The 18301-nt window shown below is 32.7% G+C and overlaps 1 protein-coding gene across 2 annotated transcripts in view; it reads right to left on the bottom strand.

The window, feature by feature from the left end:
• VPS13C (vacuolar protein sorting 13 homolog C) overlaps window positions 1-18301 on the bottom strand; it is a 174369-nt gene that overhangs the window by 8800 nt on the left and 147268 nt on the right. Inside the window, exons 68-81 of one of the 2 annotated variants that reach the window (XR_008663727.1) lie at window positions 18199-18280; window positions 18011-18080; window positions 17297-17408; window positions 17073-17186; window positions 14974-15113; window positions 13281-13362; window positions 12269-12382; window positions 11438-11513; window positions 9379-9542; window positions 8111-8156; window positions 6373-6496; window positions 5745-5859; window positions 3343-5019; window positions 537-625 (exon numbers count right to left, since the gene is read on the bottom strand). Coding sequence is in view for 1 of the 2 variants with exons in the window: in XM_055319705.1 (XP_055175680.1) it covers window positions 537-625; window positions 5745-5859; window positions 6373-6496; window positions 8111-8156; window positions 9379-9542; window positions 11438-11513; window positions 12269-12382; window positions 13281-13362; window positions 14974-15113; window positions 17073-17186; window positions 17297-17408; window positions 18011-18080; window positions 18199-18280 (1328 nt within the window). In the remaining variant the exon portion in view is untranslated. The remainder of the gene's footprint in view (window positions 1-536; window positions 626-3342; window positions 5020-5744; window positions 5860-6372; window positions 6497-8110; window positions 8157-9378; window positions 9543-11437; window positions 11514-12268; window positions 12383-13280; window positions 13363-14973; window positions 15114-17072; window positions 17187-17296; window positions 17409-18010; window positions 18081-18198; window positions 18281-18301) is intronic. The other variant, XM_055319705.1, reaches the window with a different exon arrangement.

Genomic DNA, 18301 nt, shown 5'->3' with positions numbered 1-18301 from the left:
GTCATTTTGGAACAAGTGATATAGGAAAAATTTCAGGAAAATAAACTTAGTGGTTTAGTCCAAGTTCTTCTATTTGGAAAAATTATCTACCATTCCCAAAATACTTAGAAAAAAATTAAAAAAAACACACAGATGTAATACCATCCTTAAAAAAGGTATGCTAATCATCTAAAATAAAACCTTATAGTAAGAAAAAGTAATTCATGAACCCAGTCTCCATAGCTGGATTTACAATTCACATGTAATAGTATGACTACTACACCTACAAAGTCTATTCTAGACCCCATATCTCAGTAGTTGTTTAACTGGAATAACCTCCTTAACTATGCTGAGTCTCAGTTTCAGCATCTCCAAAACGAGAGGGTTAGAACAGATGATTTCAAAGGACTCATCTAGATTGTATTTTTGTGACTAAATGACAATGAGCATTTTATAATTTTAGTACAGTTCTCCAAGTCCTCTGCCATTTTAGTTTTCGAAATTCTTATCATCTATATAGTTTGCATTTGAAAAAAAATGTCACTTAAAGTTAATACCTATTTGTAATCATAAGGATTGCCTTCTTGCTTCCAGAAATAGCACAGTGGTATCGATACGTCTCTCCTTCTAACTTTCTGATATGATTCTGAAAAGAAAACAAGACTCAAAATTTGCATAGTACATGCATCCAAATAGCATTTCCAATACTGTATATTAGTTAATTATAGTAACAGCGCTAGTTAGGGAAAAAAAATATTAGAAACAAAGGCACAATATTGGCATGTGAAGCTAGAAAACTATTCACAGCATAACTCTGAGTGTGCCTTAAGAGACAAATCTGTATTAAATGCTTACTAAATGATCTTATAAAATACATCTCATTCTGTGACAACACATAGGTTTAAAAATATCTACCAGAGGTAATCACGCATTTTCATTAATGGAATACGAACACATGCTAATATGGAGTGTGACATTAACGTTATAGGGGTTCTTAACCTTGGGCCCATGGAAAGACTCTGGGAGGTCTATGAACTGCACCTAAAATAGCACATAAAATTTTGAAAATGTGGTTCTGCAACTTTTCTCAGAAGATGGTTCATATTTTTCATCACTTTTTTAGTAGGTCTGTGATCCTTCTCAAAGGTTACGAACCACTGATTTATATAGATAGATATATACATAATAAAATTTCAAGATAGCTGATCCTAATGTTTTTGAGTATTTGGTCTTATAGATTAAACATGCATGAAAAGTACATGTATGTAACAAATTATATTCTTGAAAGAAAAGAAAATATAATGTCAATATTAACAAACATGAAAAATTTCTAAGATTTCAAATAGCTGGCACAATTTATTGCTAAAGACAATAAACAAGCATAAATAATTCAAGTATAAATAGTAGCACATTAAAATACATTTATTTTCATTTCAACTATCTCCAAACTATTGTGATTTGAATTAAGCACACATTAAAAAATGAGTAAAATAGTTATTTTTATAATTAATGCTAATCGAATATTATTGACATTATCTATAATGCATGATTAAGGATCAGATGATATAATGTATATGAAACTACAGAACATAAATATAACTAATAAATAAGACTATAACATTTATAACCAAGAATACATCAATATTATTAAAAGGATAACAATCGATAATAATCACAAGCAGAGAAAACACATTTGTTATTTCAATGCTTACATACATACACATTTTCCAAAAATTCTTGGTTCAGTCATTCCTTGACAATTATGAAAAGCCAAGAACAAAGAAGATGAATCCCAGAAGTGGGATCTCATCTTAGAATGAGTCTCAGAGACAAGTGGTATTTAAGTCACTTGTTTCACATCTTGCCTTTGTGGATTAGCTAAAATCTTTTAACATTTATACCTTAAGTTCTTTAATTAAGAGAAAATGGGAAATGAATAGAACAATTCAGTATATTTATTTTTAGCTTTGAAATTTAAATGTTAAAATATTTAGATGTGAGATGCAATGTAAAAGAAATACTACCCACTTTCCATTGTGTATGCATTTTCATTAGTTATCAGGCTATTGTATTCTGAACCACTGAAAGCTTTTAAAGTGTAATTTATCATCATATTTACTACATGATAGAAACTGTTTTCAGTATGACTAAAATCCACTATACTCTGAGATCAGATTAAGATATTGAGTCACTGATGGCAGCAGAAGACCAGATTATAGCTGATAAAATATTTACTCCCTTCCCAAAATGCAACTTGAGGAATTTACAATATTTAGCAAAAGCATTCAATATTTTCAAGTAAATTCTAAGTAAATAATATATGAAAAATCAGTATGTATAATGAATGATGTCTATCACAGAATTATTACTATTAGTAAAATAACAAGTATTTTTAAGGCCAACAACTTGGAATAGTCAAATACACATTGTTAAGTTTACTTCAAGAGATGGTAATGCAAGAATTGAGAATGAAATATTTCTATGAACATGGAAAAAATAATTAAAATTAAAAAGCAACAAACATTTTAAATATTATATAGTCATAAGTATGTAAACCAAGAGAATATTAAATAAAAACTATTTTATATATTTCATATATGTATCATATATATGTGTGTACATATATATATATGCATGTGTAAACAGTAATTATCTTAGGAGAATAAAGGATAAGCAGGAAAGTATATCCTATGAAAACATAGTATATGATTTAGTAACTTTCCAAGCTGAGTCAAGAATACAAAGCAATACTCAAGAGAAAAGGAAAATAGGGTAAATGAAAAGAAGCCCAAATAATTTAGAATGTACCCATATTACAGTAAGGGTTGGGAGGACAGATTTTTACACTCTAGTGTTAATACTACATGTTTTGATATACTTGGTCCCTTAAGGACTGAAGTCTTACTTCTTTTGTATATCCAGCACAGTTTAGATAATAAATACTTCATACCAAAGTGATTACAGCAAGATAGGCAAGGAATGAAATAGCCTGAATTTAACTATCTATGCCTACCCTTGTTACTCATGGAAAAAAATTATCAAGTCCTCTCATTAATGTACAATCATTCTATTTTTTCCAGTAACTATAATAATATATTAAAGTTTAAAAGGTTGTCTGATATCATAACAAAAACTAATAAATCAGACAAGATACTCAGCTAAAATAATAAAAAGTTACTTGAATTTTGTGCTTATAGACATACAGTTATAAAAAGGGAAATCACAAGATTAATAACATAAAGAGCTAAACAAACAAAAAGTAAACCATAAGAAAAAAATTTAAACAAGTTATACAATTTCCCAAAAGTCAAGTCTCATTAAAATGACAACATATCCAGGAAAATTAAAAATCGTTATTTTTACCTAAGAAGGAAGGCTAATTATTAGTGATGATTTAAGACAGCATCTTGAATTAGTTACTGTGCTTGGTTCTCAGAAACTGTACATGCGGTGACATTTTTGCCAACCCTCAATTATCTAGGCACAAGAAAAGTTTGTCAGCTATGGTTTTAGGCTGATCTTTAGGTGTCATTCTTTCTTCTTTAAGTGCTTGTTTTAAATAAGCATTCAATTTATTCTTTCAGTAACTGCAGTTTAAACAATACATAATCCAACTGAACAGTTATATGTCAGCTGTTTCACTCTCTACAAATGGACGGTACATTAAATATAAGTTTACACTTTGGTTTCAATTTTGGGGAGAAGAATGAAAGTTGCCAGATAAGATGCTGCTAAATCAAATCAAACATTTCAAACATTTCTACCACTTATAAAAGAAGAGAAATCAAAACACAATTTATTTTCAGAACTATTAGGGTACCAATTTCAAAATGACACTTTAGAATAATTTTTGTTCTCATTAAGATAAATCCTCCTTAAGAACTTAAAAGCAAAAAGGATTGGTTTTTAAAAATAAAGATATCTATAAAAAATAAAGTTATATATAAATTCAATGGACACATAAATAATTTGCCGAATTACATGTTCTACTCCTATTTATGTTAATTAAAACATGTGAAATAAGCACAACCAACAAAGAGATGCAAGTTCTGGGGATGCCTGGGTGGCTCAGTGGTTAAGTGGCTGCCTTCAGCTCAGGGCATGATCCTGGAATCCTGGGATCAAGTCCCACATCAGACTCCATACAGTCTCTGCCCCTCTCTCTCTGTGTCTCTCATGAATAAATAAATAAAATATTTAAAAGAAAAGAAAGAGATTCAAGTTCTGAAAAGCAAAAATGCTAATGGATGCCTAAGTCTCTGCCTTCTCTCTCTGTGTCTCTCATGAATAAATAAATAAAATCTTTAAAAGAAAAAAAAAAGAGATTCAAGTTCTGAAAAGCAAAAATACTAACGGCTGAGGATGTATGTAATATATATATAATATGATTGCCATTTGTCCAGTGAGAGTTCTGAGAGGTTAAAAAAAGAAAAGAGATTAAGGGAACACGTTCTCAAAATTCATGCCTCAACTCTGATTGAGGTCTAAGGACAGACCAACAGCTACTTATATTTCAATTATTAAAACATATGCCCCAGTTAACACCCCTATAATTTGATTCAATCTCAGATGATGTGTGAAACAGAGTTATGTAATTCCATCATCAGGACTCACAAATGTAAAGAACACAAAATAGACTGGACCTGACAATTGTCCTTATTTTTCAACTTTACCTGAAAGTCATGAATACCATAAGAAAAGAAAAAATTTTCAAAATGATAGTAAAATTGCTTCTGGACACAAATAAAGTCTTTCACCAATTAAAAAAGAGGAGAGTTTATTTCCTACACCCTCTAATTTTTTTTTTACTAATCTCTTATTCCTGTGCAGTATTACTAAGAATACCATCATCTTTGTTTGTAGTCAAGCTACTACAATAAAAAGCTGAGAGGTGAGAGTTGTAAAGAAAACTTCATTGAAATGAACACTCAATCTAAATAAATCTAAGACAGTCAATTAATACCACAGTTTGTTTTGATTTTTAAGGATGAAATCAAGTAGTAGTATAGGAAACATTTACTCCTGTATTTCCGGTTCTTGCTGTGTAGGCAGAAAAAGAAAGAAAATAAAGTTAGAAGCATGCAGAAAGATAAAATGTAGTCAAATACAATAAAAACCAAAGGCTAAGAATAATAAAGAATCATATTATTTTGAGGTCAAAGTAGGGAAACATTAAATTTTTGGGAAGGGGGATTCCAGTCAAGGGAGAAAAGCAATTTACATATGTATGTAGTATTATTTAAATGTAGTAAAGTTAAAACTAAAATAAAAGCCAAAAAAATCCACCCTAAAATATTTTTAAGATTTAAAAAGACTGTCATTGTACATAATCTTTTTCTCTTTCCTCTAGTTTCTGTTTATCTGAATAAATCTAGATTTACAGAGTAATCCAAATAAATTAATTTGGCCTGGAGAAAAAGAAGCAGTGGAATTCCTATAATTAGCTACAAAAGTAGGAGACCAAAGTAAACAGTTAACTAAATGAACTACCACACAAATAGTAAAAAGCCTATGACATCTTTTAACATCCTCTCTGCACAAAGATTCTTTGTTCTTGTGTAGAAAAAAACTACCAGTCATTCCGATTTAACACACTATGCAAAAATAAGAAATAGATAATAAATTCTACTCTACAAACCATGTTCCCTGTGTAATCCTTAATGAAGTTCATGAATCAGGAGCTTTAAGAACGACCCATGAAATTCTTGTCCTAGAAATATTTAATATTAAATTTTACCCATGACCACGAAGAAGAGAATTTATACCTCATATAAATCATAGCCCTCGGATTCCTGTCTTTCATATGGGCGAATGATGCCATCTTCATGGATGAAACGAGGGGGACGGAGCCTGGACACTTCCTCGGTTGATTCTGCGGCCCTGTATAGGGCAGCAGAATAAATATAAGAAAATATATGAGAATCTTTCAAAATTATAAATAGAAATACATATGTAATACTAAATACTGTACATTTCATATGATATCAGCATTTGATAAAAACAATAATTTTAAATAATGTGCCCATTATAATGTGGCAAGTCTTTTTTAAAACCAAGTCTGTCAGACTCCAAGTTTCCCCACTTTTCCTTAGAGAAAAAAAAATAACAAAATAACAAAGGCAGGGACTAGGTTGTCCACTCTGTATAGGCAGCTAGCACAGGGCCTGGCATGTAGTAGGTACCAATCAACATTTGTTGAACAAAAGAGAAAGTGAACTGTAAAAGCTGTCTCTTCTTACTCCTTTCTGGTGGCACCCCACCTTGTGATCCATCATAGTTTTCACTTAGACCTCCACATCCTGAAGAACAGGCAGTGTTTAACTCGTTTATATATTCCTAGCAACCATTAGCACACAGACACATACCTTGCACACAGTACGCATACTTAATTACCTCTGAATTCCTTGAAAGGTGCTGCTAGCCATATCTATGATTCCACCAGTTGGACGAGCCACAGCACCCACAAGCCCCTTTCCAATTCCTTTAAAGAATCCAGCAGCTCCTTCCTTTTTGGCACCTTTATAGAACCAGGATAATGAATGTATAAAGATATTTTATAATAAGCAAGTTTGAACTCAACAAAAGCCTGAGTCAAATACTGAACTGTTTTACTCAGGACGCTTCTAAATTTTGGCTTTCTAAAGAAGTTAAATCTAATCCTAACCCATAAAAACCAGTGGTCTTCAAAATGTGTTAAAAACATAAATTATTAGGCCACACCCTAGACCTACTGAATCAGAAACCCCGGGAAATAGATCCTAGCAATCAATGTTTTAACATGTCCTCCAGGTCATCCTAAGTTATGCTCAAGTTTTACAACCTCCGATTCTTAAAAAAATGACCAGGAATTTTTCTCTTTATGTCTACCATCAGGAGATTTTCCAAGCAGTGTACTTTTTAAAAAATGTAAGAACTTTATTGAATCTTATAGTTCACATATCATATAATTCACCCACTGAAGTATACAAATTAAATGTTTTTGGTACATTATTAGCACTGTGCAACCATCACCACAATCATTTTTAGAAAATGTGTATCATCTCAAAAAGAAACCCCATGACCATTGGGATCATTCTCTACTTCCTTCAACCCATCTTCACCTGATCCTGTGCAATTTAACTCCTTCCTCCCTGCCCTCCAGACCAAGGCAACCACTAGTCTACTTTCTATCTCTATGGATTAGCCTATTCTGGACATTTCCTACAACTGGAATCAAACAATATGTGGTCTCTGTGACCAGCTTTTTTCACCTAGCAATATGTTTTCAAGGTGCATCCATCCTGTACTTGTATCAGTACTTGATTTCTTTTTACAGCTGGATACTATACCATTGTAAAGGTATACCACATTTTGCTTAATGGTGCATTAGTTGGAAGTCATTTAAGCTGCTAACACATTCTGGCTATTACGTTCTGTGAACATTTATATATAAGCTTTTGAGTGAACATATGGTTTTGATTCCCTTGGGTATATACCTAGAAGTGGAGTTGTTGTCAGACACATAAAGTGTATGTTTATATCCAAGTATACCAGCACCATTTGTTGAAAAGGTTATTTTTCATGGAATTATCTTGGCACCCTTGTTGACAACAATTGACCACAATTGTAAGGGTTTATTTCTGGAATCTCAAGTCTATTCCACTGATTTATATGTCCATACATATGCCAGTAACACATTATCTTAGGTACTGTATCTTTATGATAAGTTTTTAAATTGGATACTGTAAATTCTCCAACTTTGTTCTTTTTCAAGATTGTTGTAGCTATTTGGAGTCATTTGATTTCCCATATACACTTTGGAATCAGCTTATCAATTTCTGTAAAAAAGCCAACTGGGGTTTTGATTAAAGTACTTTTTAAAGAGGGTTAAAAAAAAATGAATCAGTTGCTATTCAGGACCTAAAGGAACCTAGTTTATCGTCCTGCTGAAAATTACATTCAAAATCTGAATCAGAGTCTATTACTTCATAGACTCTACTTTCTGAAGAAAGTACATTCATTAAAAAACAATTTAAGACTATGAACATAAAATTAGAAATTCTCTCAATCAAATAACTAGTAGCAATAACATTATGTTTATTACATATCAACTCTTTAGACTTTGTACACAAATGAAACATTCTCAACCTACCTTCCACAGGTTTTGTTATTATCCCAGTTACTCCACCAACAACTCCCTGAAAAATATCAATCATAAACCTGAATGGAAGGTGCTTAATCTTATGTCAACCACTAGAGGTCTCTACATACATACTAGAAATAATTTTTAAAGAATGAGGACTTATTTGATAATGTAAACAACATATACCTAAGTGAGCACTATTTTAAATATTATACAATAGAAAATTTTAAATAAAAGAATCTTATAGAAGTAAAATTTTATGATAGAAAGAATAGGAAAGCAAGTGAAAATATTCTACATCTGGCTCTGGCACCAATTAGCTATGTAACCACTGATTCAACCTCTTTAAGTCTCAGTTTCCATACCAGTAAAATGAATGAGTTGAGCCAAATAATCCCTAAGATCCAATGATAAATTTTAGTGAAATAAATTTGTAATTTAGTGTAAGTGTGGAAAACTGAAAATAAAGGGTCCCGTGAAGAATCCCAAATAGCCTGATAAGTAAAGCACTTTTATACAACATTACACGTCACTGGTACAAACACAGAAATTATAGTTTCTGAAATTGTTTCCAAAATTAAAATAGTAATACATTTATACATTCTTAATACTTGCCAAATAATGGTAGTAAATAAGACCACCTATATATTATACAAATGCACAGAAAGAGAACTGAAGTATATATACTGCTGAGAAGATGAGAAATTTCTGGGAAGAGGTGAGGGTGATCAAATAGTACTTTATAGCTTTATCTAAAATATTTCCATTATTTATTAAAAGAAGAACTTACAAATTCTTATAATTACTTGTAAGAGAATATTCATATATTATTTGTGTAATTTTTAAAGTGCTGAAAAAACAATGAAAGGCAGTTCCTGGTTTATGAATGCTTAGTTAGTATACCTTCCCCTCCACAGAAATGGTCAACTGATAATGATCTGAACAACTCCTCCTCCCTCTAGTTACCATGATTTACCGTATTTCTCTCTGCTTTGCCTCTCTGCCTTCCAGAAGAATGCTAACCAGCCATCATTACAGAGTTCTCACTCCAGCCCAAGTGCCAAACCAAGTCTGGGATTGGGGGATAGATGTGACAGTGATATCGGGGAAGGAGAGCATACGAGGGAACAGAAAAGCCCACAACTTATCACTCCTGCTCCTGACAGACCTTTACTCATAAGTAATATTCCAAGTTTCAAAGAAACCAGCTAAAGTACATATTCTAAAGTGTTCATCAAAGTTCAGGGTTTCTTGAATATCCAGTATAAGAGACTTACACGTAGGAAGCCCTTTCCTCCTCTGGCCAGGCTATCTCCAAAATCTTTAGGTTGTCGACCCATCTCTTCTCTTCTTTTTTGCTGATATTCCTTGTCCATTGTAATTGCTGCCAAACCTTTTCCAACAGAACCGGTGATGCGGGATACAACTCCTGCTGCACCACCTATTAGAAGACCCAGAGAAATAAATCACATTATTTCTTTAAAAAGCCAGTGTGGCTTGGCAGTTAAGCATCTGCCTTTGGATCAGGGCGTGATCCTGGGGTCCTGGGATTGAGTTCCCCATTAGGCTACCTGTGTGGAGCCTGCTTCTCCCTCTGCCTATGTCTCTGCCTCTCTCTGTGTCTCTCATGAATAAATAAAATCTTAAAAAAAATAAATAGCATTACCACAGTACACAGCACCCCCTGCTTTAAACAGGTGCTTCAGATTCTGTCTCATATACAAACATACAGAAATGTATTTTACATTTTACATTTACCAAGAAGAGGAATAAAACTATTTAAAGTACATGGATTCTCCAAAATTTTTCTGTAAACCTAAAATTGTTCTAAAAAATATTGTATTTTTAAAAAGCACACTGATTCAACACTACAAAGAAATATAAACAAATCCATGAGTCTATATTATTTTTCACTTAAGAACAAGGGTAGGATTTACATCAACATGGATGGAACCAGAGGGTATAATGCTGAGTGAAATATGTCAACTGGAGAAAGACAATTATCTTATAGCTCCACTCATATGTGGAATATAAGAAATAGTGAAAGGGACCATAATGGAAGGGGGAAAACTGAGTGGGGAAAAATTAGAGAGGAAGACAAATCATGAGAGACTTCTAACTCTGGGAAATAAACAAAGGGTTGCAGGAGGAGAGGTGGGTGGAGAGATGGGGTTACTGGGTAAACCCAGTATACGCCCTCCTTGATGGGCATATAATGAGATGAGCACTGGGTGTTATACTATACGACAGCAAATTGAGTTTAAATTAAAAAAAAAAAAGAAAACTAGAATCCACATTATGCTGATTGAAAAAAAAAGAACAAGGGTAGGTACATATGTTATAAAAGGGATTAGAAAACTGATCACTATTTATTTAAAGATTTTGTTTGTTTATTCATAAGAGACACAGAGAAAGGACACAGAGACAGATGCAGGTTCTCTGTGAGAAGCCTGATGTGGAACTCGATTCCAGGACTCTGGGATCATGACCCAAGCCAAAGGCAGACACTCAACCATTAAGCCACCCAGGTGTCCCTATTTTTTTTTTTTTTTTTTAATTTTATGGGCAGCCCCGGTAGCTCAGCAGTTTAGTGCCAGGGCGTGATCCTGGGCGTGATCCTGGAGACCCGGGATCGAGTCCCAGGTCAGACTTCCTGCATAGAGCCTGCTTCTCCCTCTGCCTGCGCCTGTGCCCGCACCCGCCCCCCCCCCTTTCTCTCTCTGGGTCTTTCATGATTAAATAAATAAAATCTTAAAAAAAGAATGAAGTCTTTTTTTTTAATTTTTATTTATTTATGATAGTCACAGAGAGAGAGAGAGAGAGAGAGAGAGAGAGAGAGAGGCAGAGACATAGGCAGAAGCAGGTTCCATGCACCGGAAGCCCGATGTGGGATTCCATCCCGGGTCTCCAGGATCTCCAGGATCGTGCCCTGGGCCAAAGGCAAGCACTAAACCGCTGCGCCACCCAGGGATATTTTTTTTTTTTAATTATTTATGATAGTCACAGAGAGAGAGAGAGAGAGAGAGAGAGAGAGAGAGGCAGAGACATAGGCAGAGGGAGAGAAGTCTTCTTATAAAAAAAAAAAAAGATTTTATTTATTCATTCATGAGAGACCCAGAGAGAGAGGCAGAGATGTAGGCAGAGACGTAAGCAGGCTCCTTGTGGGGAGCTCAATGTAAGACTTGATCCTGGAACTCCAGGATCATGCTCTGAACTAAACGCTCAAACGTTGAGCCACCCAGGCATTCCGGTGCCCCTATTTTTGGTAAACCCTGCATTTTAGATAACTGTAGTAAAAAGTACATATATTTATATACATAAATATGTGATACATACCTACAGTGTGTCCAAAGAGACTTCTTACTCCAATCACTAACCCCTCAGCAAATTCTTCAGGGCCTTGAACAGCACCCTGGTCAAAAAAAAAAAAAAAAAAAAAAAAAAGGTTACTAATTTAAAATAAACTTAAAACTTTTAATCTAGTACTTTAGGGTTTCCAGGAAGATACAGAATCTGTGAAGATCGACAAACACTGTGCTATAACAGTTTTCACACTGTAACTCAAATATGGACAGCAGATCTATATGCTCTCAGGAAACTCTTGTGAGATGATAAAAACTGGATAGGAATAAATTATGGCTTTAGTCATAATCTGAAGTTGGCCTCCCAGTACCAAGTCCCATCAGACTGCTGAAGCCAGCTGCCCTGGTAACAAGAATGAGAGCCCACAGAGTCTTGTTCTCCCAAGTGTTCTGTTTTGTCCTGCTAAAACTCTCCCTACTTTGAGCTCATGAATCCCTTAAGTGTAAGTGAACAGGTTACAGGAAAGTCTAAATACAAGACATCATCTTTCATATTCCATGAGTCCTTCCCACAGCAGTGAAATAGCCTTAAAATGGGGTTAATCTACCTATCATTCCTCCTTACAACTACATGAAATCCTGGAAAACTTGGGCATGTTTTATCACTCAGACACTAGACATGCTCGATTACTTCTACAACAATCTTTCAATGTCATCTCAAGCAATTTTAAATAAAATATGATATTAATGTATTTCTGTTATTTGAACATTATTCAATTCTCAGATACAATTAAAATATAAATTATCAGTCATTAAAAAATAGAATATCATTTTCTGTACCTATACTTAAATAAAAGGTCAATACCTGGAAGGGTTCATAGAATAAAGCTTCAACTCCTTCAGACAGACCTCTAATTAATCCAAATGGGTTTCCAAGCACATCTAAGCCCAATACCAGGACATACATCTGTTTCAAGAACTAAAGAGGAAAAAAATATATATTAAGTCCTTTACTCCTGCTATAGCTGTAAGAAATAGTAACATGATGCTTTGGGAATAAAGGAGAATATTGGCTACATTAGGTTGTTAAAGGAAATCTATACAGAACAACCGTGACTACATCCATTAATTGATTTCACTATGTGCCAGTCATTAAACTAGTATAGGTTCAAGGCAGTCTGCCAGTTAACAGCTATGTAACCTTGGACAGGTCAACTGGTCTCTACAGGCCTTAGTCTCCTCTTATAAAAAATGAGAGGTGGATTACATGGACCTTGCATGGCTGAGAACACATATTAAATGAATATCTAATTCAATAATAATTACTTATTTTGGTTATTCTAATAGTTACTATCACTATTACTATGAAACTAGATGGGGGAAATAATTAATAACCAAAACAAAACACAAATGAAAACATATCCTTATTTGAACACATAATAACCATAATGTCTATGTACACTGTAGGAGAAAAGACCTTCCAGCAGAGGAAGGAAAGAAGAATGTCACCCTGGAGTTCCATGGTACAGCAATGCTACCCTAAAACAACTACTATGCCTCTGCATACAATTCAAATCATAGAGTAACTGAGGCATGGCAAAGAGCCTGGCCTGAATTCCTCTCCTGACTCTACCAGATTATGCTTAGAACTGTAGACATTTACAAAATAAGTGTGATGCCTCCTACATTAGTATTCTTTTCCAAAGTGGTAAATGTATAATTGCAAAGGGAAAAAGTTAAGAAAACTACAAAGTAATGAGACTGCAAATTGAGGTAAATTAGATAAACAATATAGCACAGTGTGCCGTCACATACAGATGTTTTGTTTGATATTTTATGAAGTATATTCCTTGTGAACTACTATGATAGGCAATTACCTGTTCAGTGTAATGTCTAACAACACTCCACATAAGCTGATCTCTCTTGTAAAACTGATACCGAATTTCGTAATAAGCAAGTCTGGGAGGATAAAGAAAGAGTCAAAGGCATGATGATTACATTCTGAAAGAAAGAGACTTAAAATTTCAATGATAAATTAATCACTGCTAATTCTTTCACAGTTCAATTTGTACATATGCCAGGTATAATTTATGTTTGAGATCTTAATATTATGGTAACAAAATTACTGTAAAAATAGTGCACTCTCATACAAGTCTCTCATAAATACATAAAGAGTAAAAAGGTTGAAAAACTCAACCATAATCTCTTTATACAGTGGATTTTTTAGGCATTTTTTTTCTTGTCATTTCCCACTTTGAATTCTTTCTTTTCTATCCAATTCAAAAATATTTAAGACATTTTGCATGCATTTTTACATTCAATATTGTGAATATGTATTCCTCTAGGTTATTCAAAACTCCATGTAGCCATTTTTAATGGATGCATAGCATTCTGTAATGTGGAAGTGTCATAACAATTCTACTATTGTCAGACATTTCGAAATCTTGACAATAATAATTAACACTGCCATATGTAAATTTTGTATATGACTCTTTGGTTGCATTTCAAGATTTTTTTTTGCTTACTGAATTCCCAATAAAAGAATTACTGAGTGAAAACCACAAGAACATATCTCTTTCCATTCATACAAATAGTTTTTTTTTTTTAAAGCTCTCATTTGTTAGAACCAACTGTCTCTAGTTTTAGGATTATTCATATTTTGAAACCTTTGATAATTTTCTTTAATTTTCATATAATATATGATAAATGATAAAGCTGAGTATTTCAAATATCTATCAGCCACTGTATCTTCCCTTTTGAAAATTATCTCTTATTGTCTGTTGGCAATTATGGCACTGGAATCTTTAGGTTTGCCTTATTGAAGTTTAATATTAGGACTATTAATCTTCTGTCATACTTGCCATTGTATTTTCCCAGTTCATTTTCTAATTGTTTCCACTGATTTTGTTATAAAAGTGTTTAATTTTTATGTAGTCAAATCTACCTTTTATTTTCACTGCAGATTTTCCCATTGCTCTTAAACTGAGAATATTTCCTCTACTCAGAGATTTGACAACGATTAACCTGGATAATTTCGTCTTTTTCATTTGTATTTTATATTTACCCTTGCATTCCGATGAAATTTGATAGTATATGAGCAGGTGGAAATGATACAAATGGGTTTTTCTTTCTCCAAGGTAAGTACTTGTTCCAATATCATTGCTGGATATTCAATTCAATAAACATTCATTGAATTTACATGTGTCTAGCACACATATAAATGTTGCAAAGAGTTACTTTCTATAGTCTCCCATACTGAAATCTCACCATACGGCTACTTATCTCTAAATATGTGTTTTAAAACACCGTCAATTTATAAGCTACTACTAAAATATTTCCTTTTATTCTATATTCATGTTTTATCAACATATGAATAATTGAAGAAAAAATAAAACTCTTCATGAGTAAAACAAGCGTATGTAAAAAGCACGATTAAGAAAGAGGCCAAACTTTAAGTACAGTGAGAATGATCATTTCCTAAGCTAACATTCTAGCCCAAATGGAAAGAATTAATATCTAGAAACAAACTTGGTACAAAATCCTCCCCATCTTCTTAAACATAAATCTTACTTGAATATTAGGTCATCCACATCAGTCAGCGTAGCACCTATGCTTTTCAATAGCAGATTGACAGAATGAATTGCAATCATTTCCTGTTTTTCTTTGTCTGACTCTTCACTTCCAGTACCCAACGACAGACTCAAGTGCAACTAAAAGAAAAAGAATGTTCAATAAATAAAAGTTAAAAACAAAAACAAAAATTAATATACACAGGAACAAAATCTTACAGATACAAATAGATGTCATATCTTCCAGAGTCCTAAAGAAAGCTGTTATTGTTATTCTACACACTACTCAGGGTAACTCACTAATATCTGATTCTCATATTTGCTTTTTGATAAAGTACAAATTAGTATGTTCCAAAGAGCTAAAATTTTATCTAAAGTGTATAAATACCATTGTGTTTATATGGAATGGCTCAAAACACTTTACAAAAATAGTATAATCATTTGAAAAAGAAAACCATGTCAACTGGCACACAAAACATGTCTACTGGTTAAAATAATAAATAATCATGTATTTTCATCCAATTAAGGTAAATAATTCATGGAAATAATTAACAATAACATTATAATTATACAATAATAATTGGTAGCAACAACATGACAGTTATGGCAACAATTAGCAAGTTGCTAAATAAATTTTAAAAGAGTAATACAGTTTTCAGCTTCCACAGACTCCTTCAACTCATACTTAGACGTGAGATTTTCACATTCCCATTTAGTTTCTTATACCTTGTGCTATATCATCAATAGTGCAATAGTGGCAAAAGACACAGGCAGAAGATAGTTCTATCTGTGCAAATAAAGCAGATGACTCTTCCTTTCTTATTCTGCATTTTACCTAACCAATGTAGAGCTCAATAGAAGAGACTTGGGGTAAAACTAGGAAAGCCTGGTTGTTGGGTTTTATTTTGTTTTTTTTTGATGTGGACTTCTGTCCATCTGCAGAATCAGTGTCCAGATCCAGGAAATGTAAGCTTAGGTGGACAGAGGTCCAGCCTTTCCCTAAGGCAAAGTCACCATGGAATAAGGAAACAATAATGGCTCATGCTCTTAATTATTCAACTTCATGGCGTAACTTCCAATGTGTGAATCATGAATTATAAATCGATAAATCATGAATTGATAAATTAACAATTTTTAACATTCCCCTCAGATTATATGTTCCATAAAGTCATTTTATACCTTCTGGAGCAACTTTCATAGTAGGCATTCGGTAAATATTTGTTGAAAATATTGTTCAATCTCATAATTGATTTTCACTTAATAATGAAAAAGAAATTGTGTATAATCTACCACATAAAATGATTATCAATTTTAAACCTAACACAATAAATGTCTAATAGTACCAAACTAGTACATCAATTTAAAATAATAATTCAATTCCATTTTATAAATTAATTTACTTAGCTGAAAGGATTGGTGTATGCAATTGAAAATAATGTGCTGTAAACAGTTTTTGAGAATGTAAAGGATCATCAATATTTTAGAGTTACTTAATTGTAAATCTGGCCCATTACACAAGTTTAGAGCATTATGGTTAATAGCATTTGTGAATTTACTAAAGCAGTCACCTCTTCCTATAAAACCTAAAAAGAACAACAAAAGGAGAAAAGGAAATGGGTTCATAAAGTACAAAATCAGGCAAGTGAAAGGTATCCAATTTTCCACTCCCTTAGTTACAATCAAATTTTGGAAGGGTGAAAAACACCACATCAACAGTATAATACCTACTTCAGCGTTTTCACATTCTGGTTAGGGCACCCATTATAGCTTTCTGTTTAGACAGTGATAGTAGTTACAAAGTGCAACCAAAACATTAAATGTTGGTGAGCACTTCTTCGCTTAATTAAGAAATGCTTTTGTCAGCTCCTTCCTTGAATAAAGGGGTTATTAATTCAAGACTAGAGAACATGCTCTGATGGTTTCTCTGTGGGAATTATGGTTGTACATATGTTACAGAGAATTGTCTTAATTATTTCAATTAATCAAACAAAATTCCCACTAAATATTTGATGCAACAAATTAAAACACACATTTGTACACAAAGCCCTTAAAAATCTTACAGCAATTCTACCCTGTTTTCAAAACAATATTACAACAAACCTTAATAGGAGAAATATGGAAGTGTTCAAAGAAACTAAGAACTGACATATCAGTCATTGAAGTCTCCATTAATTCTGTGTTTAGAGCATCAATATCTTGTTGGATTAACTTTGTCTGAAAAAAATGAAATCAAGAATTTCTATTTTAATTTTTTTCTCTAGTTAAAGAATGGCTCATTTAATTTTTTTTAGTTTATCATTTTCCCAAGAAATAAAAATTGTTACCCGTTTTCTTTCAGCTTCAGGGTCAGTTGCTGGGGTAAACAGTGTGATAATAGCTCCTAGAAACCCCTGATCAACTTTCAAGGCCATTTCCTGAATGAGGACCATAAAGTACCTAAGGAAAAAAAGTTGTTAAAGATGGAAAAGGATTTCTATCAAACTTTGCAATTTTCAATGTTAAAACTTTGATTTTGGCCACAAGTCACAATAAGATCTCACTCTTAAAAAGTATTATGTTAACAAGATCAAGCATCCTTAACTGAGTTGTTTTTTTCCACTAGAGATAAGGTTTCACTAAAGGTAGTACTGTTATCTTGAAACTTAGCATTTAAAGTCTCAAATCCCATATTTGTTATGTTATAGGAGAGACAAATGCAATTAGATGATATAGCATATATTATTCCATTTTTAAGGTACATAGTAATCACTTTCAAGAGCACATTTCACAAATACATCATTTATATTTCACTGGCTATTTTATATTCTAATTGGAATTACAAACAGGAAAAGTGGTTAAGGAATTTTACACTTTAAAATATAGAGGGGCTATTATTAAATTAAGTTTCAACACAGAAAATTACTTGATCAAAAGTGGATTCGTACATTCAGGCAGAATATAAGTTTTAGATGAAAGTCAGCCTCACAAGAGTGAAATTTATTTTCAAAATAGATTCTCATTTTAAATTCCTTTAGATAAATAGGGGAATTTTTACTTACTTGAACTGTAGTACTTTGCTGTATTCATTAAATCTTGTGATGACACTCACATCAATGAAAGGTTTGGGCTCTAAAAAAGAAAGAAAACAACAAAAACCAAGAGAAAAATATCAAGCTTTATACTAGATTAATATAATGTCTATTTAATTTTTAAATTGGAATATCTCAATCTTTTTTTTTTTTTTTACCTGAATCCAAAGCAATAGATTTTGGAGGAGCCACAGGATGAAATACAACAGGAAACATTGTACCTGGTAACTGATTATCAACCTTAAAAAAAGAAAGAATGAA

Source organism: Nyctereutes procyonoides, unplaced genomic scaffold (assembly GCF_905146905.1).
Source record: "Nyctereutes procyonoides isolate TBG_1078 unplaced genomic scaffold, NYPRO_anot_genome, whole genome shotgun sequence".
Classification (NCBI taxonomy): domain Eukaryota; kingdom Metazoa; phylum Chordata; class Mammalia; order Carnivora; family Canidae; genus Nyctereutes; species Nyctereutes procyonoides.
This window is presented reverse-complemented; position numbering and strand designations above follow the sequence as displayed.